The sequence below is a fragment of the Nerophis ophidion genome, linkage group LG03 (assembly GCF_033978795.1).
Source record: "Nerophis ophidion isolate RoL-2023_Sa linkage group LG03, RoL_Noph_v1.0, whole genome shotgun sequence".
Taxonomy (NCBI): Eukaryota; Metazoa; Chordata; class Actinopteri; order Syngnathiformes; family Syngnathidae; genus Nerophis; species Nerophis ophidion.
This window is the reverse complement of record NC_084613.1, coordinates 77,967,674-77,992,825: the sequence shown is the minus strand read 5'-3', so window position 1 is coordinate 77,992,825 and position 25,152 is coordinate 77,967,674. Positions and strand designations below refer to the sequence as shown.

The following is a 25,152-nucleotide window of genomic DNA, read 5'->3' as shown; positions in this document are numbered from 1 at the left end:
CCAAAAAATGTATATTTTGTTGTTTTCTTACTGTACCGAAAATGAACCGAACCGTGACCTCTAAACCGAGGTACGTACCGAACCGAAATTTTTGTGTACAGTTACACCCCTAGTAATCACCTCATATTATTACACATTTGCCTATTATTAAATGTACGTACAAGCTAAGCGCTAACGATGAAAATATTCATGCACACCTTTTAAAAAAAGACTCATCATTAGCACGAGAGATATGGAGCTAAGTGCTAGCGAGATTCACCTGTGTGCGTCCTGCGGTGTCTCTGCAGCTCGTCGCTGCGAGTGAACCTCTTCCCGCAGTACATCCAGTTGCAGACAAACGGTCGCTCGCCGCTGTGCCAGCGCAGGTGAGCTCGGAGGTGCGACGTCTTGCCGTAAACTTTCCCGCAGCCGAGGATGTGACAAATGTGAAGCTTCTTCTTGCCCACGCCCGATCCTCTGTGGCACACGCTCAGGGTCACGCCACTTGGGAAAGTCGGGAGGGGGGGGGGCAATATGTGGGTCAAAGGTCACTCACCTTCCACCAGACTCCTTACAGTTGGGACATGTACACGCCACCCGGCGCAGCCTCTTGCCTTCTCCGCTAGCGGCGTCCATGTCGTCGTCCACCAGGTGGACCCTCAGGTTGTTGAGGTCGCTGGAGTTGAGCGTGGATTCGCCACTCAGACACCACTCCTCGGAGTCGGGCTCCTCCTTGATTTGGATCCCTGAGGTCACAGAAACACAGCCATTGCTACAAACTATATATAAACCATCACAATGCATCCCAGCAGGCCTTGTGTCCACTTTATTTTCCATGCTCCAATACATAGATGAAGAAAGGTAGGATCAATAAATAGATTCATCAGTGAACACACATGCTAAATGTGTAATTATAAGCTAAAAGTGTGAATAAATAAATACAATTATTGATATTATATTTAAACGTGATTAATTAATATCAAATTAACAACTAATACATTAATCAATAAATAAAAAATAAACTGGTTGATAAATAAATAAGCACAATAGCTGAATGATAAAGATTATTAAACAAATAATACAATTTACACAAATTTAATAAAAAGGTTTAAACTACAGGTGCAACGGTACTTGTATTTGTATTTAACCGTTTCTGTACGGGGGGTTCGGTTCGGAGGTGTATCGAACGACACGGACATATTAAGTAGCGCATCGCACGTTGTGTAAACAATGCACACAGAGGCACCATGAATTGATTTACTTGGACCCCGACTTAAACAAGTTGAAAACCTTCTTCGGGTGTTGCCATTTAGTGGTCAATTGTACGGAATATGTACTGTACTGTGCAATCTACTAAAAAGAGTTTCAATCAATCAAAAAAAAACACAAGGCATGCTAGCAATGACTGGGCTACGATAGACTGACCACACCTCCTCTTTTTACCGGATATTTCCTCTTTGCAAGGCTGTCCAGGTGGAGTTTCATAAATGCCTCGAATGTCCGGCATTTTAAGTTAGGGTTGTGTGTATTTTCAATGTACGTTCATGGTTAAGAAGGGGTTAAAAACAAAAAAAAAAGTGCTGCACGCAGCAGCATTTCAGAGAGTTATGATAAACGCGCATGCGTGGACAGGCTCTGCTTTTTACCCATAGATTTATCAGATTTTATTTTTTATTATCTCTAACAGGGGTGTCAAAAGTGAGCCCTGGAGGCCATTTGCGGCTCACACCTAATGTTTTAAAGGCCCACGGCACATTCTAGAAATACTATTAAAATAAACAAAAACATAGACAAAAGTGAGATAAAAAAGCTTAAAGGCTAACTTAGAAAAAGTTGCAACGTTGACTAATAAAACAAAGCAGTTTTTTTTTCTTTCAAAATGTCATTGCTCAAAACATAATATTGAATCAAAATCAATGTTATTATGAATTATTGACCTATTCAAGTTTCTGATTACTTCACATCAAATATTCCACTAAGAAAAATGTTTTTGGTGGAAGATTTAGCAAATTTGTTAAATAAATAATAAAAAAATGTATATTTTGTTGTTTTCTTACTGTACCGAAAATTAACCGAACCGTGACCTCTGAACCAAAATTTTTGTGTACAGTTACACCCCTATTTTAAACACTTAAGAAAAATCCTCGAATAAAGCGATAATAAATAAAAAACTAAATGCTAATTGATACACCTTGAATTGTAGGCCAGTGGTCCCCGAACGACGGCCCGCCAGCGTCCAAAATCTGGGCCGCGGAAAGTCCCAAGTTTAAAAAAACAACAACTAATTATTATGTTATTATTTTATTTTTTTTAATCCGTCCTTTCTAATACATTTTCTACTGCTTGTTACTCTCTTGTGTTTCCTAGCCACTCCGGCAAATCAAATCCGCGAGAGTTTAAAAATGCATTTCCCCATCCATAACGTGACATCATCTGCGGCAAGTGCGCTCCTCTTGAGTTGTTTTTTCCCTTTACCGATTTTTTTTCTCACCCCCAAATGTATGTGCTTCATTCTCTTTGGTATTTCTTTCAGGAGTCCGAATTAAGCCGGCATTTCCTTAGCTACCTTCTTTAATAAATCTCTGTTTCTTTTTTCTACCATCGATGCACTTGAAAATGTTCTGTTTTTATTTTGTGAAGCAAACAGACAGTCTCGTCTTCATTACAATTGCTGCTGTTTTTATTGAATGGTATCTGCTTCCGGTTTATATCCCGGGCGTTAAGATTGGCATATGTTCGACACGAAAGGTGCCCTTGGGCACACACAAACCCCTCGAGAGAACTTGTTTCTAATCAAATAATCCAGGTGAGTTAGTCCGAGTTTTCAAAAACCGAACACGGTCGGATTAAGGTGTTTCCATGGGATATAGAATGCCTAATTAGAGCTGAACTATTCGAGAAATGTCATTTAGTACGTGGGCACGTACTGACTGGCAGACTGCAGAAGGGCAAAGTCCCCAGTGGGGCATGTTGGTATTGAACCAGCCTGGTCCTGTCCGTAGCCGGTTCAGTGTTGCCTACTCTTTGCGGGGTAGGTCAGAACCCGTTGGTAGGCTAGTGTTCAGTGTGGTTGAGAATTGGGCAGGTCGTTGAGAATTGGGCAGGTCGTTGTGTCTGCTGCCGGCTGGTTCTCAAAGCTTGGAGGGTGTGAAAATTTGAAGAAGGCTGAGTGGCGGAAGAATGGTTGGCAGGAAGGCAGGGTTTGGTGACCGATCTCTTTGGAGCAGGCAACAAGATCATTAAGATGGTGGCTTGGCTCTTCCAAGGCCTTGCTCACCAGTCTGTGGGTGTGGTTTTCTCTGCATAGGGCAGCTGGCGCGATAACGAGACAAAATGAGGTCAGTTGGAGTGGATTTCAAGCAGCCGGTCGGTAATCATTAAGGGGTAGTCTTGTTTCTTTGAATGTCCGCTGCGGTACCAAGCAGGGGAGACGAATTCCGCAGTACTGTACACCAAGGTAAGAGCGCCGGTTCTTAAGGTGGACTGTCTTGGTCCCTTTGAAGCGGCGCAGGATGTTGTTCCTGGCTTGTTGGTTGGGTAGTTGAGGTCAACAACAGAGTCCATGCGCTCCAGGAGAATTTGCTCCAGAGTCCTTAAGGAGACGCAGAAAAGCTGGATTGGGCAGTAGTTCTTTGGGTTTGTTAGGTTTGGGCAGGGCGATGATAGTTGCCCTTTGCCAGATCTTTGGTAGTGTCAGCTTGTATAGGCAGAACAAATCTCTCTCTCTCAAAACTCTCTAAGACAGTGCTGCCATCTTTAGCCGCAGTGTAGGAAGAACTCTGGTGGTGTATTGTCTGGGCCCTTGGCTTTTCCTCTCTTCAATTGGTCAATGACGGTGGAGAGCCCTTCAGGAGTGAAGGGTGCAGACAAGAGGCCATCTACTCCTGGGGTGTGCCATAGCCTTGTTGTTTCTTGCTTGGTACAGGCGGGTGTGATCTTTATCAGAGTGTCTGATTCGACCATTTTCAAGGAGGTGCTCAGTGATTCAATTGGCCATTACAGGGCATTGTGTTGGTCTAGAGCAGAGTCTGCAACCCGCGCTAGAGCCGCATACCGCTCTTTAGCACCCTGGAGCTTTTTTAAACATTTATGAAAATAGAAAAAGATGGGAGGGTGGAATATGTTTTTGTTTTAATATGGTTTCTGCATGAGGACAAACATGACACCAAACCTTCCTATTTGTTGGAAATATATTAAACATGCTTCACCGATGATAGTATTTGGCGAGCGCTATTTTGTCCGACACATTTTGGCGGTCCCTGAAATTAGCGTAGTTTGTTTATATTTATAACTTACGTGTTTTATGTCAATCCTTGTCTCATATTGTCCACCAAATGTTTTATGCTGCGCGTGAATGCACAAAGGTTAGCTTTGCTGATGTTGACTTGTGTGGATTGCTAATCAAACATATTTGGTCAGCGCATGACTGCAAGCTAATCGATGCTAACTAATACATAACATTTTTTATGCCTCCTTTCTAGGTATATTTGAGCTCATTTACCTTACTTATGTCCTTTGTAAATTTAATTTATATTTCCATGTCTCATGACACATTAACTGTATGTAGTATTGGATGCATTTTTGATAGTTGTTTGTGTGCTGTTAGACCACAACAAACAGTACACAGCTTGCCAAAGATTGTCTCAAATCCATTAGAAAAAGAGAGCCTGCAGTTTCCTTTAACATGGACACACACATATATGCCTTTGGTCATTCTAAGCGAGTAATTTCCAGGAGTTATCTCACCCTCTGAGAAACCTCCGTTTTACAAAGTTGTAAAAATGTGTAGAATAAATATTAGATTGCAACATTTTTGTCAACGATGATTTGCGTTATCCTGCAATATAGTCATTTTGATAGTAGGCCATTATAGCTAATATAGATACTTACATGTGTGGCCTTCGTTATAACGCTTATAAAAAGTCCTTTAATTTTTTGCACCTCAAGAAAGATATTTTTCAAGTTGTATTTTCAAGTGTTCTGGGTTGCCGAACACTGGTCTAGAGCTTCTACCTGTAATAAGGTTGAAGGTCTTCCAGGGCAGTCTGCCTCAGTAGGTGAGGTCCTTGGACTGTCTCTTACAATCGCTCTCTGTGTTTTTCTATCAATTCTATATATTTTATATATCTGAATGTATGACTTATAATACCAAAAAACTGAAGGTTACACTTTTTAATCAGGATACAATTTTAAATTGGTTTTAAAGAGGTTTTATGGAATACAAAATTGCATCACACGAGGAATGAAAATGATGCATGTTTGCAAACAGATGACTGATTTAAATTAAATATTTTAGACATGTCATAGAATATTTGGATAAATCCTAATAGGCTTTAAAAATATGATGAGTCAATTAACTATCTAGAAAAGATTGTATTTTACATCCTTACAGTTGTTTAAATTGGGTACAGTAGATAGCAAGCTATATGTAAAGAGTCAGGCAGCTCAAGGAACTATTAATCATATACTGTGGGAATGTCAGAGAATTACGGGTGTAACGGTACGTGTATTTGTATTGAACCTTTTCGGTACGGGGGTTTCGGTCCGGTTCGGAGGTGTATCGAACGAGTTTGTAAGCTAAAGTCTTAACAAGTTGCTCTGCTTTCTGCCTCTGTCTGAGCACCCAGCATTGTCCCGCCCACACAACCATCTGATTGGTTGCATACAAAGCCAATCAGCAGTGCGTATTCAGAGCAATGTAACACCCAATCAGCAGTGCGTATTCAGAGCTCATGTAGTCAATGCTTCAGCGTCGAGCAGATATGTGTTTAGCAGCGGACAGCGTACACTCCCCAAATTATAAAAAACACCTCTCAGTCACAACTACTGCTAGCATCACTATGAGCCTGTTGACCTTCTAGAAACTTAAACTGCAGCTCAGCTCGCTCGCAGTTCTGGCTTGAGGTGAAGGCTAATTAGCTTTTAGCGTAAAGTTAGCTCATTTTGCTGTGTGTGTGTGTGTGTGTGTGTGTGTGTGTGTGTGTGTGTGTGTGTGTGTGTTAGGGGCAGCAAAGCCCTGTCTGTCTGTTATTTCACGTGAACTAACATAAACTCCATGGTGTTCAGGGATGAATAGTCTCTCCTTTTGCTATTGTACTATTTTTTCAGCTATAGTTATATTAATCATAAGTAATGTAGCAGCCTAGTTTTGAATGGCAGGGTGCCTGCTATCACATGTTGACAAAAATATAACATTTACATAATAAAAGTCAACTACAGGCTTCCCAAATGCTGTAAAAAATTAAGCATGATGAGTTGACTTGAAACTGTTTAATGTCGCACTTTTTATATGTAGAAAAAAGGTTTTTTTCATTTTATTTAATCAAAGCAACAACTTGAGGGAGTTTATTGTGGATTAACGTGGTCAGATTTATTATAGTGTTCTCAATGTTAAAAGGATAAAGCTTTTCTTTACAAATTTGGTAAATAAATAACCCAAAAATGTAAATTTTGTTGTTTTCTTCCTGTACCGAAAATGAACCGAACCATGACCTCTAAACCGAGGTACGTACCGAACCGAAATTTTTGTGTACCGTTACACCCCTACAGAGAATAAAAGTCTATTGTGAGAATTGCCTTGTTTGTCCATCCGAGGCCACTGTAGGTCACGTGAAATGCCTCACAGGAGTTGCTAATGTCAGCCAAGTTAGCTCCTGTGTGTAGAAACAATCTCAGCTTCCTCATTACCATGACATGATGTCACATTCAAGGACTACACGCCTATAGTCACCAAATAATGGCAAAGTTTGGGCCCCCAGAGCCGTTTCATTTTACACTTCCTGACCATACCAGACCTTGTACAGTATCAAGTTTGGATGCCAAAGACCAAGAAAAGAAACACACAGTCAAAAGTAGCAATTTATCTATGGCGGCAAAGTTGTTCAGGTTATTTTCATTATAGTTCGAATAATTGACTTCTCACCTACAACTGTATGACATTTTTAATGCCTCTGGACATCAAAGTTAATATTTTTAATGCCATTTAAGACCTGGATTTTTGCAAAATCCATCTACCGTATTTTCCGGACTATAAATAGCAACATTTTTCCAAAGCTTTGAACCCTGCTGTCTATACAAAGGTACAGCTAATCTATGGATTTTTCTTAAGTAAGCAGCTAGTGGGTCCATGACGATTAATTTTCTGTGTTGTTTGGTCATCCGTCTGTGTTACAGACATCATTTGGAAAACAATAAAGTGTATCAATAAGAATTTACAAAATCTTACTGTGTAAATATCTCTTTTCACAAGGTATATATCTGCGGCTTATAGTTCAGTCTGGCTAATATGGAACCGTATTTTGTTCCTTTCAAAATTAGTGGATGCGCCTCTCTAGTCCAGAAAATACGATAATGACTTTTAATGCTTTTTAATGACCTGCGGAAACTCTATGTAACGGTTGTTTTATGTTTTTTGTATTTGTGTTGGACCCTCTAGAAAATAAGATGCTACATCTCTTGGGGCTATCCTAAATCAACTGAAATTGAATTGGAAAACAAGACATTTGATATAAACAATGTGTGTGTGTGTGTGTCGTACCAGCTGGACTGTTAGTGCCGTCACCCTGAGCGAACTGGACCCCAGCTTGAGTCAGTGAGTTCACCGTGACCGTCTGCAGGTTAGGCAGGCTGACTTGACCCGTCTGGCCCAGAGGAAGAGTCTGGACCGGGGCTAAGGTTAGCTGCTGGCCCTGACCCTGAGGCAGCTGGAGCCCCTGTAGCGACTGCACACCTTGAACCTAACAGACAGAAGAGACGTGACGCTGCGGTGGACTGGAAGGAAGAATATTACCCACAGTGCTTTCTGTTATGCTCACCTGGAAGGTCTGCCACTGGATCTGACCGGTGGCGGAGACCGTCTGGGCCTGGATGAGGAAAGTTCCTGGGTTGACCAGCTGGACGCTCTGCAAAGTCTGAGCTCCTGCTGCTCCCGTCCCACTCAGGTCCTGGCCTTGAGTGTCACCTGACAGCTGCAGGATGGGCTGTGAGATGGCGGTAGCGTTGGAGGTCGACACCTGCAAGGCCACAGACTCGTGTAAATCTACAAGCAGCCTCCTTTCGTCCTCACCGAGTTCCTTGGACTCTAAAGTCAATTTGGTGAGATTTGAAGGATTTATTTGCTCCCAAAGCCGCAGTCAATAATTTAATTTCCCTTGTGGATCAATAAAGTTTGTCTAAGCCTAATGATCACTGTTAGGGTTGCAACTATCAATTATTTTGGTAATCGAGTAATCTATCGATTAGTTTGTTAGATTAATCAAATAATAGGGAAAATGGTTGTAATAAACGATTTTTGTACTTGCCATAACCTTTATTAGCCTTCTATGACCGTCTATTACCGTTTTTTTTTCTTTTACCTTATATTTATTTAATTTTACCTGTTAACATTCGTTGACCTTTTATTTACCTTCTATTTACTTAATTGTACCTTTTCTTTCACTACTATTCAATTTATTTTACCTTCTCTCTGTAAATTGTTCTTTGAGTGCAACAACAAAAGATCAGTGTATTTAACGCCTTTTAATTTTAATTTCATTCTTCTAAAATTGTTCTTTGAGTCAGTAAGAACCATATTTTAAAACATATCATAAGATTTTTTTGTTAAAGTTAAGCCAAAAATCATCTTTATGTGGTACCCTTTTTTTTGAAAAGTATCAAAATTCATTTTGGTACCGGTACCAAAATATTGGTATCGAGACAATCTACTACATTGTTTAAAATGTTTTTTTTCCTAGCATACAAACTAAAGTACCTTTATTGGTGGTCGACAGACAAGTTTTTTTTTGTTTACTTTCTTCAAGTAAGCAACATTAAAGGCCTACTGAAACCCACTACTACCGACCATGCAGTCTGATAGTTTATATATCAATGATGAAATATTAACATTGCAACACATGGCAACACGGCCGGTTTAGTTTACTAAATTACAATTTAAAATTATTCGCGGGGTTTCTTGTTGAAAACGTCGCGGAATGATGACGCGGGGCGTGACGTCTCGAGTTAGAGGGGACATATTAGCGCAGCACCATTTGCGGCTAAAAGTCGTCTCTTTTCATCGCGCAATTAAACAGTATTCCGGACATCTGTGTGGCTGAATCTTTTGCAATTTGTTCAATTAATAATGGAGAAGTCAAAGTAGAAAGATGGAGGTGGGAAGCTTTAGCCTTTAGCCACACAAACACGTAACATGGATCCCCACCACTTGTCAACCGGCAGGTTTCTGTGAGAAAATTGTGGTAAAAAGTCGCCTCTTATTGGAGATCTGCGGAGCTTGCGCCGTCCATGCAGCTGACGTGACTTCCCTCAGACACTGGCGTCAACACACCCGTGGACACACCCCTCCGACTGTCAGGTACTATTTAATTTACTAAAACACTAGCAACACAATAGCAAGATAAGGGATTTCCCAGAACTATCCTAGTAAATGTGTCTAAAAACATCTGAATCGCTCACAATGCAATCGCCTTTTTTTTTTTAACTTTTTTTTTTTTTTTTCTAGACCTTCGCTATCAATATCCTCAGCCACGAATCTTTCATCCTCGCTCAAATTAATGGGGAAATTGTCGTTTTCTCGGTCCAAACAGCTCTTTTTGTTGGAGGCTCCCATTATAAACAATGTAAGGATGTGAGGAGCCCTCACACGGGTGACGTCATCGTCTGCTACTTCCGGTAAAGGCAAGGCGTTTTTATTAGCGACCAAAAGTTGCGAACTTTATCGTCAATGTTCTCTACTAAATCCTTTCAGCAAAAATATGGCAATATCACGAAATGATCAAGTATGACACGTAGAATGGACCTGCTATCCCCGTTTAAATAAGAGAACCTCATTTCAGTAGGCCTTTAACATCCTTAGACACTTTCACATGGATCGCAAAAGCTGCCATTTTCTGACCTGTATTTGATGCAGGTGGTGGTGCGAGTTGAAGTTCTCCGAGGAGGAGGAGGGGTCCGACACACCCACAGACACGGCGGTGGCTTGCGTCAGCACCCCCGTCCCATCGATGGTCTCGGGAAGCTGCGAGGCGTTGTTGGTGGATGTTGGCACGTAGAGCTGCTGGTTGCCGTCGCCCCCGATCGCCACTAGTGACTGCTTAGCACCACCGCCGTCCTGACCCTCGAGCGCCTGCCCGCTCATGATCAGCTGACCCTCCGGCGTCACTGCCGTTGCTATGGGGACTGTCTGCGCAGCCGTCAGACCGAGTGACTCCAGGTCCACGCTGTTGATGGGCACGAAGGTGATGTTGCCCGGGAGGCCCGTGTACGCCGAGTTCCCTGCCAGGTTGACGCCCTGGATGGACTGCACCTGGCCCGCCTGCGTCAGGAGATCCGTGGTTGCCGTTGTGGCGCAGCAGAGACCGATGCCGGCATGGCTGCCGTCTTGGAGGAGCTGGATCTGACCCGTGCCGTCATCCAAAGCTTGCGTGGAAAATCCTGCCAGGGTCCCGTCGGCATTCTGGATTTGTGGGATGACCTACGGCGGAAATGTTGTCGGTCAGCACTACAATAACAAACCTACACAAACTTATGACATGTGTTACCTGATACTGAATCCCCGACACACCATTGGCGGTGGCCTCGCTCCCCGGCGCCGTGACATAGATAGGCTGACTGGAAAGACTCCCGATGGGTAGCACGTATTGACCATTGGACGTGATAATCCCCGTGTTTGGGTCTTCTTTGCCAGCTGAGACAGGCGTCAACACCTCCCAGCGGTCTGACCCTGACAACTGAATGGCGGACATATCTGTCGTCTGTGGCAGGGACAGGCAGATGTAATCTTAGCTTCAGGGTGCATTCACACTTGTAGTCCAGTACATCTAGTGACATCCCTCTTGGTGCCTCACACTCACATCATTTAGTATTATTTTACCCATTTAACATATCCCGACTAAGGGCGCAGCGATTTTTGTCGACCATTTGTTGACATCATCGCTCATATTTTTCCGGACTGGTGATAAGCAGTAAGAGGAAGAGAAAAATGGCTGTGGCAACTGGTAACAACAAGAAAGGGCAAAAAAAACATATTTTTTAAAGGGGAACATTATCACCAGACCTATGTAAGCGTCAATATATACCTTGATGGTGCAGAAAAAAGACCATCTATTTTTTTAACCGATTTCCGAAGTCTAAATTGGTGAATTTTGGCGAATTAAAGGCCTTTCTGTTAATCGCGCTGGAAGCGATGACGTCAGAATGTGACGCCGCCGAGGTAACACACCCGCCCTTTTCATTTTGAACACATTACAAACACCGGGTCTTAGCTCTGTTATTTTCCGTTTTTTTGACTATTTTTTGGAACCTTGGAGACATCATGCCTCGTCAGTGTGTTGTCGGAGGGTGTAACAACACTAACAGGGAGGGATTCAAGTTGCACCACTGGCCCGAAGATGCCAAAGTGTCTGCCGCCAGACCCCTATTGAATGTGCCGGAGTTTCTCCACATTTTACCGGCGATGCTAAGGCAGACATGGCACAGAGATGTATGGATAACCTGCAGATGCATTTGGAACGATAGTCAACTAAATCACAAAGGTGAGTTTTGTTGATGTTGACTGCCAGCTAATCGATGCTAACATGCTACGCTAATTGATGCTAACATGCTATTTACCGGCGGTGCTAAAGCAGACATGGTACAGAGATGTATGGATCCCACATTTAATGCGAAAAAAACACTTACCAATCGACGGATTTAAGTTGCTTCAGTGTCAAAAGATACGAAAGTCCTGATCGTTTGGTCCGCACATTTTACCGGCGATGCTAACGCAGCTATTCGGCCATACCATGGCTATGAATAGCGTCAATAGCTATAGTTTCTTCTTCAATATTTTCATACTCCAACCATCTGCTTAAATACATGCGTAATCTGTTGAATCGCTTAAATCGCTGAAATCCCAGTTTGAATCCGAGCCAATGTCGCTATATCTTGCTGTGGTATTCCCATTGTTTGTTTACATTGGCAGCACTGTGTGACGTCACAGGGAAATGCCCAGTGTCTTCACAGAGAGCGAAAATAAGGCACTTTAAAGCTTTATTTAGGGATATTCCGAGACCGGTAAAATTTGGAAAAAAACTTCAAAAAATACAACAAGCCACTGGGAACTGATTTTTATTGTTTTTAACACTTTTGAAATTGTGATAATGTTCCCCTTTAAGAACTAGAGCTGGGCAATAAAATAATATATACTGTATCGTGATAGACACGTAATCTATATTCATGAAAAATTTAGTTAGATCCTTTTGTCCTTCACCATCAAAAGAAAGCGGGAGTTGCGAAGCAAGGTTGGTTGCATGAACAAAGACACTCAATCTCTGCTAACAGAGCAATGCAGGAAGTGATCACTGATAAGAGGGAGTGACACGCCATTAACCAATTAGGTAACGGTATCAAATATCACGTTTCGTTGTGTCATTTTACTGTCTTGGGGTTGATTCTTTGCATGGAGTAAGAAGAGAAACTAAAAATGAGTTCTGCAGAGGGCAAAGAAATGTTGCATAAAACAGGAAATGTCACCTTGACAGTATGGCTTCACAATTTTGAGAAAAAAACCCAATTAGGATTTTTCTCTCCAGAATTGCTATTTCTTTCATTTTACACATAAAATGCATACAACTGAAAAAATAACAAGTAAAGGAAGGTAGGTTACTTTTAGACTGTCAATCAACATATTCTATTATGAAGGTGCCACACATTAAAACAATTGACAAAAAATATTTTGACTATCTGCAGACAAACACAAAGCGTTCATCTACATCGGGGGTCGGCAAACCGCAGCTCTCGAGCCGCATGCGGCTCTTTAGCGCCGCCCTAGTGGCTCTCTGGAGCTTTTTCAAAAATTTATGAAAAATGGAAAAAGATAAGGGGCAAAAAATATATATTTTTTTTGCTTTAATATGGTTTCTGTAGGAGGACAAACATGACACAAACCTCCCTAATAGTTATAAAGCAAACTATTTACATCAAACATGCTTCACTGATTCGAGTGTTTGGTGAGCGCCGTTTTGTCCTACTAATTCTGGCGGTCTTTTAACTCACCGTAGTGTGTTTACATGTATAACTTTCTCCGACTTTCTAGTAGTGTTTCATGCCACTTCTTTTTCTGTCTCATTTTGTCCACCAAACTTTTAACGTTGTGCATGAATGCACAACGGTGAGCTTTGTTGATGTTATTTACTTGTGTGACGTGCTAATCAGACATATTTGGTCACTGCAAGCTAATCGATGCTAACATGCTATTTAGGCTAGCTATATGTACATATTGCATCATTATGCCTCATTTGTTGGTATATTTGAGGTCATTAAGTTTTCTTTAAGTCCTCTTAATACAATGTATATCTCATGACGCACTATCTGTATGTAATATGGCTTTTAATTTTTTGTGGCTCCAGACAGATTTGTTTTTGTATTTTTGGACCAACATGGCTCTTTCAACATTTTAGGTTGCCGACCCCTAATCTGCATCCTGCTAATTAAACATGAGAAATAATTGGTAAGAACTATACATCCATCCATTTTCTACCGCGTGTCCCTTTTGGGGTCGCGGGGGTGCTGGAGCCTATCCCAGCTGCATTCGGGTGGAAGGCCGCGTACACCCTGGACAAGTCGCCACCTCATCACAGGGCCAACACAGGTAGACAGCATTTACACACGAGGGCCCATTTAGTGTTGCCAGTCAACCTATCTCCAGGTGCATGTCTTTGGAGGTGGGAGGAAGCCTTTACACGGCGGGAACCCACGCAGTCACGGGGAGAACATGCAAACTCCACACAGAAAAATTCAGAGCCCGAGATTGAACTCAGGACCTTCGTATTGTGTGAGGCACATGCACTAACCCCTGGTCCACCGTGCTGCCGTAATGTAATCATAATGTATATTATTATTGCAAGTAACTAATGTGAGTGTGAATGTTGTCTGTCTATCCGTGTTGGCCCTGCGATGAGGTGGCGACTTGTCCAGGGTGTACCCCACCTTCCGCCCGATTGTAGCTGAGATACAAGGGAATAAGCAGTAGAAAATGGAAGGATGGATGGATAAACCATTTAAGAATATAGACATTTAGTTCTCAATACTGTAGAATTGTTTAGCTCTGTGCTGTAACTGGAAGGTAAATAACTTCCTTAACCTAAATAATTAAACAAACAAAAAATAAAATGGACTCATTTCTGTAAACAAAAATTATACCTAAATAGCAGTGTTGTGCAGAGGCTTTGCGGCGTGTTATGTAATGGAGGGGGGTTTCCGCGAAGCTCGTATTGAGGCTTTATTTATGGAGGGGAGGAGCCAGATATGATGACATGTGCCAGCTGTACCATGTGACCGCTTCAAGACGCGGTTCAGCAATTTTGCATGCCTGTACCACGTGATTGATTGGGGACGCGGTTCAGGTTATGCCGAGAGATTCGACAACACAAACCGCCTAAGCTTTATTAAAAATAGGGGCTTTTGTTGTGGTCAGTTCAGAATCTGGATAGAGATGACAAATATTTTTTAAATGACACTACAATCAAAGAATGACAACAGACTTAATCCAAACCAGTTACCGCGTCGTCATGCACATCAAACAACCAAATTGTGTCGCAACTTTGGCAGCGTAATGGTTTGTGCGGCCGCCTTTTAAGCCACGTAATTGGTTTGATTCTTGGCGACGTCAATCCCCGATTGTGTTGAATGAAGTAACGCATTTTGTAATAACCAGCCACCAGAAATCAACAGATGCTTGATTAAGAGGTTTTGTCAAGAAGAAAAAAACATTTTTAATGGATAAAAATGTGCCTTGGCTCAAAAAAGGTTGAAAAACACTGAGTTAAAGTACCACTGTTAGTCATACACACACCAGGTGTGGTGAAATTACTCTGTGCATTTGACCCATCCTCTTGTTCCACCCCCTGGGAGGTGAGGGGAGCAGTGAGCAGCACCAGAGGCCATGCTCGGGAGTTATTTTGGTGATTTAACCCCCAATTCCAACCCTTGATGCCAAGCAGGGAGGCTAGTATATTATGCAGAGAGATAAGATGTGTTGATTCGAAAATACTACATGGAATCTATTTTTGGCAGCAGCAGCAAAGTGGTCGTTTGAGTAGATATTAGCTCCAAAAAGAGTATTTCAACAAGTACACAATGCAGTAGGTCTTTTATTTTTTATAAATGTAATGCTCATAAGGGCATTTTAGTACATTATGCAGAGAACTTGAAAATATTACTTCGAATCAATTTTTGGCAGCAGCAAGTGATCGTTTGGGTAGATTTAAGCTCTAAAAAGGCATTTCAACAAGTAAACAGTCGAGCATGTACTTGATTTTGATATATGTAATGCCTATAAAGGTATTCTAGTACATTATGAAGAGATCAGATGTGTTGATTCAAAAATATATCTTGAAATCCATTTTTGGCAGCAGCAAAGTGGTGTTTGAGTAGATTTTAGATTCGTAAATGGTATTTTAACAAGTAAACAATACAGTAGGTCCTTTATGTTTGATATATGTAATGCTCATAAGGGCATTTTATTACATTATGCAGAGAATTTGAAAATATTACTAGGAATCAATTTTTGGCAACAGCAAAGTGGTCGTTTGGGTAGATTTGATCTCTAAAAAAGCTATTTCAACAAATAAACAGTACAGTAGGTACTGGATTTTGATATATGCATTGCTTATAAAGGTATTCTAGTACATTATGCACAGAGAAGATGTGTTGATTCGAAAACATAACTTGGAATCCATTTTTTGCAGCAACAAAATAGTAGTTTGGTTAGATTTGAGCTCTAAAAACGTATTGCTACAAGTAAACAGGACAGTAGGTACTGGATTTTGATATATGTAATGCTTATAAAGGTATTGTATACATTATACAGAGATAAGATGTGTTGACTGGGACAGTGTTTCTCAACTTTTTTCAGTGATGTACCCCGTGAACATTTTTGGAATTCAAGTACCCCCTAATCAGAGCAAAGCATTTTTGGTTGAAAAAAAGAGATTAAGTAAAATACAGCACTATGTCATCAGTTTCTGATTTATTAAATTGTATAACAGTGCAAAATATTGCTCATTTGTAGTGGTCTTTCTTGAACTATTTGGAAAAAAGTTTATAAAAATAACTAATAACTTGTTGTAAAATAACAAAGTGATTCAATTATAAATAAAGATTTCTACACATAGAAGTAATCATCAACTTAAAGTGCCCTCTTTGGGGATTGTAATAGAGATCCATCTGGATTCATGAACTTAATTCTAAACATTTCTTCTCAAAAATATAAATCTTTAACATCAATATTTATGGAACATGTCCACAAAATATCTGGCTGTCAACACTGAATATTGCATTGTTGTATTTTAATCACAGTTTATGAACCTACATTCATATTTTGCTAAAAGTATTATTCAATAAATATATTTATAAAGGATTTTTGAATTGTTGCTACTTTTAGAATATTTTTTAAAAATCCCACGTACCCCTTGGCATACCATCAAGTACCCCTATTTGAGAACCAAAGGACTAGGAAATATAACTTGGAATCAATTTTTGGCAACAGCAAAGTGGTCGTTTTTAGTAGATTTTAGCTTTGTAAAGGGTATTTCAACAAGTAATTAACACAGCAGGTCCTTTATTTTGATATATGCAATGCTCATAAGTAGGGCTGCGAATCTTTGGGTGTCCCACAATTCAATTCAATATCGATTCTTGGGGCCGCGATTCGATTATATACAGAGTTTTTCGATTCAATACGATTCTTGATTAAAAAACGATATTTTTACGATTCAAAACAATTCTGTATTCATTCAATACATAGGATTTCAGCAGGATCTACCCCAGTCTGCTGACATGCTAGCAGAGTTGTACATTTTTTGAGAGAAGCTTTTATAATTGTAAAGGACAATGTTTTATCAACTGATTGAAATAATGTAAATTTGTTTTAACTATTAAACGAACCAAAAATATGACTTATTTTATCTTTGTGAAAACATTGTACACAGTGTGTTGTCAAGCTTATGAGATGCGATGCAAGTGTAAGCCACTGTGACACTATTGTTGTTGTTGTTTTTTATAAATGTCTAATGATAATGTCAATGAGGGATTTTTAATCACTGCTATGCGGACATTATAACTAATATTGTTGCTGTTGTTGATAACATTCATTTTTGTTTCACTACTTTTGGTTTGTTCTGTGTCGTGTTTGTGTCTCCTCTCAATTGCTCTGTTTATTGCAGTTCTGAGTGTTGCTGGGTCAGGTTTGGTTTTGGAATTGGATTGCATTGTTATTTTTTTTTTAAATCGATTTTTTATTTTTAAATGAGAATTGATTCTGAATAGCACAATGTGAGAATCGCGATTCATATTCAAATCGATTTTTTCCCCACACCCCTACTCATAAGGTTATTCAACCTTTTTGAAACCAAGAGCTACTTCTTTGGTACTGATTAATGTGAAGGGGTACCAGTTTGATACACACTTAAATAAATTGCCAGAAATAGCCAATTTGCTCAATTTACCTTTAATATATATATGTATATATATATATTAGGGGTGTGGGAAAAAATCGATTCGAATATGAATTAAATCGTTTACGTTGTGCGATTCAGAATCAATTCTCATTTTTAAAAAATCGATCTTTATTTTATTTTAAAAATTGTAATTATTTTTGTTAATCAATCCAACAAGCCAATACACAGCAATACCATAACAATGCAATCCAATTCCAAAACCAAACCTGACCCAGCAACACTCAGAACTGCAATAAACAGAGCAATTGAGAGGAGACACAAACACGACACAGAATAAACCAAAAGTAATGAAACAAAAATGAATATTATCAACAACAGTGTAAATATTAATTATAATTTCAGCATAGCAGTGATTAAAAATCCCTCACTGACATTATCATTAGACATTTATAAAAATAATAAAAAAGAACAATAGTGTCACAGGGATCTTTCTGTGTGGAGTTTGCATGTTCTCCCCGTGAATGCGTGGGTTCCCTCCGGGTACTCCGGCTTCCTCCCACTTCCAAAGACATGCACCTGGGGATAGGTTGATTGGCAACACTAAAAATTGGCCCTAGTGTGTGAATGTGAGTGTGAATGTTGTCTGTCTATCTGTGTTGGCCCTGCGATGAGGTTGTCCAGGGTGTACACCGCCTTCCGCCCGATTGTAGCTGAGATAGGCGCCAGCGCCCCCCGCGACCCCGAAAGGGAATAAGCGGTAGGAAATGGATGGATGGATGGAATAGTGTCACAGTATGTTGTCTGTCTATCTGTGTTGGCCCTGCGATAAGGTGGCGACTTGTCCAGGGTGTACACCACCTTCCACCCGATTATAGCTGAGATAGGCGCCAGCGCCCCCTGCGACCCCAAAAGGGAAAAAGCGGTAGAAAATGGATGGATGGATGGATGGAATAGTGTCACAGTATGTTGTCTGTCTATCTGTGTTTGCCCTGTGATAATGTGGCGACTTGTCCAGGGTGTACACCGCCTTCCACCCGATTGTAGCTGAGATAGGCGCCAGCGCCCCCTGCGACCCCAAAAGGGAAAAAGCGGTAGAAATGGATGGAATAGTGTCACAGTGGCTTACACTTGCATCGCATCTCAGGCTTGACAACACACTGTGTCCAATGTTTTCACAAAGATAAAATAAGTCATATTTTTGGTTCGTTTAATAGTTAAAACAAATTTACATTATTGCAATCAGTTGATAAAACATTGTCCTTTACAATTATAAAAGGTTTTTTTTTTTTTAATCTACTACTCTGCTAGCATGTCAGCAGACTGGGGTAGATCCTGCTGAAATCTATGTATTGAATGAATACAGAATCCTTTCGAATCGGAAAAATATCGTTTTTGAATCGAGAATCGAATCGAAAAAAATCGATATTACTGCTCGCCAGTGTATCGGCTGGGGACATCTCTGCGCTGCTGATCCGCCTCCGCTTGGGATGTTTTCCTGCTGGCTCCGCTGTGAACGGGACTCCCGCTGCTGTGTTGGATCCGCTTTGGACTGGACTCTCGCGACTGTGTTGGATCCATTATGGATTGAACTTTCACAGTATCATGTTAGACCCGCTCGACATCCATGGCTTTCCTACTCTCCAAGGTTCTCATAGTCATCATTGTCACCGATGTCCCACTGGGTGTGAGTTTTCCTTGCCCTTATGTGGGCCTACCGAGGATGTCGTAGTGGTTTGTGCAGCCCTTTGAGACACTAGTGATTTAGGGCTATATAAGTAAACATTGATTGATTGATTGATTGATTGATATATTATCGAATCGTGACCCCAAGAATCGATATCGAATCGAGGGACACCCAAAGATTCACAGCTCTAATATATATCCACCCATTTTCTACCGCTTATTCCCTTTTGGGGTCGCGGGGGGCGCTGGCGCCTATCTCATCTACAATCGGGCGGAAGGCGGGGTACACCCTGGACAAGTCGCCACTTCATCGCAGGGCCAACACAGATAGACAGACAACATTCACACTCACATTCACACACGAGGGCCAATTTAGTGTTGCCAATCAACCTATCCCCAGGTGCACGTCTTTGGAAGTGGGAGGAAGCCGGAGTACCCGGAGGGAACCCACGCATTCACGGGGAGAACATGCAAACTCCACACAGAAAGATCCTGAGCCTGGATTTGAACCCAGGACTGCAGGACCTTCGTATTGTCCTCTGCCACCGTGAAGCCTGCTATATACATATATGGTTTTATTATTTGTTATACCTGCGATGAGGTGGCGACTTGTCCAGGGTGTACCCTGCCTTCCGCCCGATTGTAGCTGAGATAGGCGCCAGCGCCCCCCGCGACCCCGAAAGGGAATAAGCGGTAGGAAATGGATGGATGGATATTTGTTATACATTTTGGCCAAAGGGGGCGCATTTCAATTTCCTACACACACTTGCTATTACTTATGTTGGCCAAAGGGGGCACATTTCGATTTCTTATACACATTCTTGTATTTCGTACCTTCTTGAGACCTCCGCAAAATGCCTACCTTTTTAGGACTACACTTTGTAGATATATATTGTGAGGCAGACGCACTAACCCCTCTGCCACCGTGAAGCCATATATATATATATATATATATATATATATATATATATATATATATATATGTCTTGATTGGATTATCCAGAGAATAGTGCTTGATACCGTGGTAGAGCGCAATATGTAGGTGTGGGAAAAAATCACAAGACTACTTCATCTCTACAGATCTGTTTCATGGGGGGTTCCCTCAATCATCAGATTTTTTTTTTTTTTTTTGATGATTGAGGGAACCCCTCATGAAACAGATCTGTAGAGATGAAGTAGTCTTGTGATTTTTTCCCACACCTATATATATATATATATATATATATATATATATATATATATATATATATATATATATATATATATATATATATATATATATATATATATATATATATATATATATATATATATATATATATATATATATATATATATATATATATATATATATATATGGACGGCGTGGCGCAGTGGGAGAGTGGCCGTGCGCAACCCGAGGGTCACTGGTTCAAATCCCACCTAGAACCAACCTCGTCACGTCCGTTGTGTCCTGAGCAAGACACTTCACCCTTGCTCCTGATGGGTGCTGGTTGGCGCCTTGCATGGCAGCTCCCTCCATCAGTGTGTCAATGTGTGTGTGAATGGGTAAATGTGGAAGTAGTGTCAAAGCGCTTTGAGTACCTTGAAGGTAGAAAAGCGCTATACAAGTACAACCCATTTATGATTTATATGTATATATACATATATATGTGTATATATGTGTGTGAATATATATATATATATATATATATATACACACACATATATATATGCGGTTGCAAATTGCTCACATTGGTATTGTGCCTACAACAGTGTGCCTCCGTATTTTTTTTTATGAAAAAAATGTGCCTTGACTCAAAAAAGGTTGAAAAACACGGCATTAGTGTGCCGCGGCACAGTGGTTGAAAATCACTGCACTAGGCCACTGAGTAGGTGGATATACCAAAAAGGGTGAAAATAATATTTAAATGTGAGTACAACTGCGCGCTTCGTGCGTGGAATGTGGCTAACGCTGGCGGAGCTAACATAATGGAGGCGGGCTACGGGGTGGGGGATGGGCAGCTGTTCCGCCACAAATGAAGGCTACTGTTCTTCATTATGGACGGCGACGTTGTCCCCGCTGCACGGCGTCCTGGCCAAGCCCCGGGGATACACCGACTGTCCTCCGCCACACCGAGCCGAGTGACAGCCTCCAGCGTCCTACCCACTATGGGCGGGTTTTCCAGGGCTAAAGTGGGTGGCCGTTATTGAAGGGGGAACACAGGAAGTGTGCGCTGCTTTCACCCCCATGCCAACTAACATTCTTTTTTTTTTCTTTTTTTTTTTGAAAGGTCTTGTTTTATTTGAAAACTGACACGTACAAGCAAGAATGTGAGGCGAGTTAGAAAATGTGGGGATACCTGCGTTTCCGTGGCGGATTGCAGGAACTGGCTTTGACTGCTGTCCACGTCCGCGGACGCCATTTCTCCTTGTTTCAAGCGGCGCTAGCAGGGGAGACACAGCGGCGGCGGCGGCAAAAAAAAAAACTCTGTAATCTTCACCTCCTCTCCTCCACACACGCATCCCACCCCCCACACTCTGTGCGGGCCAGATAAAAAAAAAAAAAAAAGATGACGACCGCGAAAGTCAACTTTTTTGCGGCGGAGATTGTGCGACTTGATCAACTCCGCGGCCAGCTAGCCTAGCCAGCTAGCTCTGCTGGCGGCTAACCACATCCAGCTAGTTAGCCTCCGAGCAACAACAAGAAAAAAAAAAAAAGAGACGCCCGCTGCCGTCGCTGCAGACTGAACAAACTCACCGTTTCACTCAAGCAAGTGTTTACGGGTCGCTCATGGCGTGAATGTGGGGATTATGTGTTCAGTAGGACTCCGAACATGATTATTTTATCATAGGCGGGCTAAGTGTTGATCGCTGAATTCGGGTCGATTTTTTTTTTTCTATTTTGATTGACGGTGCGGGAAACACAAAGGGGGAGGGGCTAGCGAGGTTGGCCATATCATTTGCATGGCATTACAGGACGTCCCGCCTTTCTTCTTTGTCGCGATTGGTCCAAGATTCCAACCGAGGACACGTGATTGGCTCGCCTTGGTGTCAGTCACTTTTAAAAGGACGCACGCTTCCTGTTAGTTGGGAAATCATTTTGTGGCATGTCTTTTTGTCGAAATGTAAACTTTTGTACATTTTGTTCACCGTGTTAATATGTCATATATAGATGTCTGGTATATTTCAGAATTATTCCACCAAAGGAAATACTGTGATAACAATTAGAAGTTTGCCTAAACAAGTGAAGTGTGCATAGCACTTTCGAAATAAAAAACAGATTTTTACAATGCAAACTTAATACATTTAGCTATGACACAGTATAATTAATTGTCGTATTTTATTAGTCACGGTGGGAATAACAATCACAATTTTCTTGACTATATATATATACATACACACATATATATGTATATATATATGTCTTGATTGGATTATCCAGAGAATAGTGCTCGATACCGTGGTAGAGCGCAATATGTAGGTGTGGGAAAAAAAATCACAAGACTACTTCATCTCTACAGATCTGTTTCATGAGGGGTTCCCTCAATCATCAGATGATGATTGAGGGAACCCCTCATGAAACAGATCTGTAGAGATGAAGTAGTCTTGTGATTTTTTTCCCACACCTACATATGTATATATATATGTATGTATGTATACATATATGTATGTATGTGTGTATACATATATACATATATGTATGTATATATATGTGTCTGTATGCATATATACATATACGTATATATATGTATATACATACATATATATATATACATATGTATATATACACACATGTGTATTATATATGTATATATACATATATATGTATATATACACATATATTTGTATACATATATATATGTATATATACATATGTGTATATATATGTGTATATACATATATATGTGTGTGTATATATATACATATATATATATATGTATACATATACATATATAAATCTGATGATTGAGGGAACCCCTCATGAAACAGTTTTGTAGAGATGAAGTAGTCTTGTGATTTTTCCCACACCTACATATTGCGCTCTACCACGGTATCGAGCACTATTCTCTGGATAATCCAGTCAAGACATATATATGTATATATATATGTGTGTGTATATATATATTTATATATATATATATATGTATATGTGTGTGTGTATATATACATATGTATGCATATTTATATACATATATATATATATATAGGTATACACATATATATACATATAGATATAGATATAGATATATATATATATATATATCTGGCCGCATTGCCGGCAGTAAGTCGGACACGTTTCCAGTGAGGGTTGGACTTCGCCAAGGCTGTCACCGATTCTGTTCATAACTTTTATGGACAGAATTTCTAGGCGCAGTCAAGGCATTGAGGGGATCTGGTTTGGTGGCCGCGGGATTAGGTCTCTGCTTTTTGCAGATGATGTGGTCCTGATGGCTTCATCTGACCGGGATCTTCAGCTCTCACTGGAACGGTACGCAGCCGAGTGTGAAGCGGCCGAAATGAGAATCAGCACCTCCAAGTCCAAGTCCATGGTTTTCGCCCGGAAAAGGGTGGAGTGCCATCTCCGGGTTGGGGAGGAGACCCTGCCCCAAGTGGAGGAGTTCAAGTACCTAGGAGGTTGTTCATGAGTGAGGGAAGAGTGGATCATGAGATCGACAGGCGGATCGGTGCGGCGTCTTCAGTAATGCGGACGCTGTACCGATCCGTTGTGGTGAAGAAGGAGCTGAGCCGGAAGGCAAAGCTCTCAATTTACCGGTCGATCTACGTTCCCATCCTCACCTATGGTCATGAGCTTTGAGTTATGACTGAAAGGATAAGATCACGGGTACAAGCGGCCGAAATGAGTTTCCTCCGCCGTGTGGCGGGGCTCTCCCTTAGAGATAGGGTGAGAAGCTCTGCCATCCGGGAGGAACTCAAAGTAAAGCCGCTGCTCCTCCACATGGAGAGGAGCCAGATGAGGTGGTTCGGGCATCTGGTCAGGATGCCACCCGAACGCCTCCCGTTGGGAAGACTATGTTTCCTGGCTGGCCTGGGAACGCCTTGGGATCCCCCGGGAAGAGCTGGACGAAGTGGCTGGGAAGAGGAAAGTCAGGGCTTCCCTGCTTAGGCTGCTGCCCCCGCGACCCGACCTCGGATAAGCGGAAGAAGATGGGTGGATGGCAGGAGATATATATATATATGTATGTATGTATATATAGTCAAGGTTTTTCTGGTTTATCAGTTATACAGTGATCAATACCAAGGTAGCGTGGAATATATGTTAGGTCAGGAAAAATCGTTGGCTACAGGTATATCATCCCTACAAGCCTGTTTCACAGGTTTCCCTTTAAAAAAAACTGCAAAACAGGTTTGTAGGGATGATATAGCCTCTGTTTTATTAATATAAATATATATATATATATATATATATATATATATGTAGGTGTGGGAAAAATCACAAGACTACTTCGTCTCTACAGAACTGTTTCATGAGGGGTTCCCTCAATCATCAGGAGATTTTAATGGAAGCATTCACATACAATGGTTTATATAGAGCACAGAGTGGGTGGGTACAGGCAGGCATAGGGCGTGGTGAAATGATTTCACTGCGCTTGTTAAGGGATGATAGATCTGGATGATATATAATAAACAGTTTCTCTTTTAAGCATAGGTTGCATCTTTTATTACCACTGTTGTAAGGTGTGCTGGATGCAAGAATTTGCCATGTTATTGAATATTCAACATTATTGTCTTTGAGGTTCCAAATGTGTTTGCTGAGTTCTGTAGAATTCCGCAAATATATATATATATATATATATAGAGCCGTGTTCGGCTCCAGCACCCCTCCGTGACCCTGAAAAGGATAAGCGGTAGGAAATGGATGGATGGAATGATATATATATATATATATATATATAAATAAATATACGATTGTAGCTGAGATAGGCACCAGCGCCCCCTGCTACCCCAAAGAGAATAAGCGGTAAAAATGGATGGATGGATGGCTATATATCCATCCATTTTCTACTGCTTATTCCCTTTGAGGTCGCGGGGGGCGCTGGTGCCTATCTCAGCTACA

General features: G+C 41.0%; 1 protein-coding gene across 4 annotated transcripts in view; it reads right to left on the bottom strand.

The window, feature by feature from the left end:
• Positions 1-21,989, bottom strand: part of LOC133550083 (transcription factor Sp3-like) — a 29,978-nt gene extending 7,989 nt beyond the window's left edge. For 2 of the 4 annotated variants that reach the window (XM_061896135.1, XM_061896137.1), the window contains exons 1-7: positions 21,437-21,983; positions 10,515-10,727; positions 9,869-10,447; positions 7,794-7,991; positions 7,517-7,715; positions 536-725; positions 260-456 (exon numbers count right to left, since the gene is read on the bottom strand). In XM_061896135.1, coding sequence (XP_061752119.1) covers positions 260-456; positions 536-725; positions 7,517-7,715; positions 7,794-7,991; positions 9,869-10,447; positions 10,515-10,727; positions 21,437-21,499 — 1,639 coding nt within the window. In that variant the 5' untranslated portion in view covers positions 21,500-21,983. Of the gene's footprint in view, positions 1-259; positions 457-535; positions 726-7,516; positions 7,716-7,793; positions 7,992-9,868; positions 10,448-10,514; positions 10,728-21,436 lie in introns of all 4 variants that reach the window. The other 2 variants (XM_061896136.1, XM_061896134.1) reach the window with 2 other exon arrangements.
• Between the last annotated feature and the right edge of the window lie 3,163 nt (positions 21,990-25,152).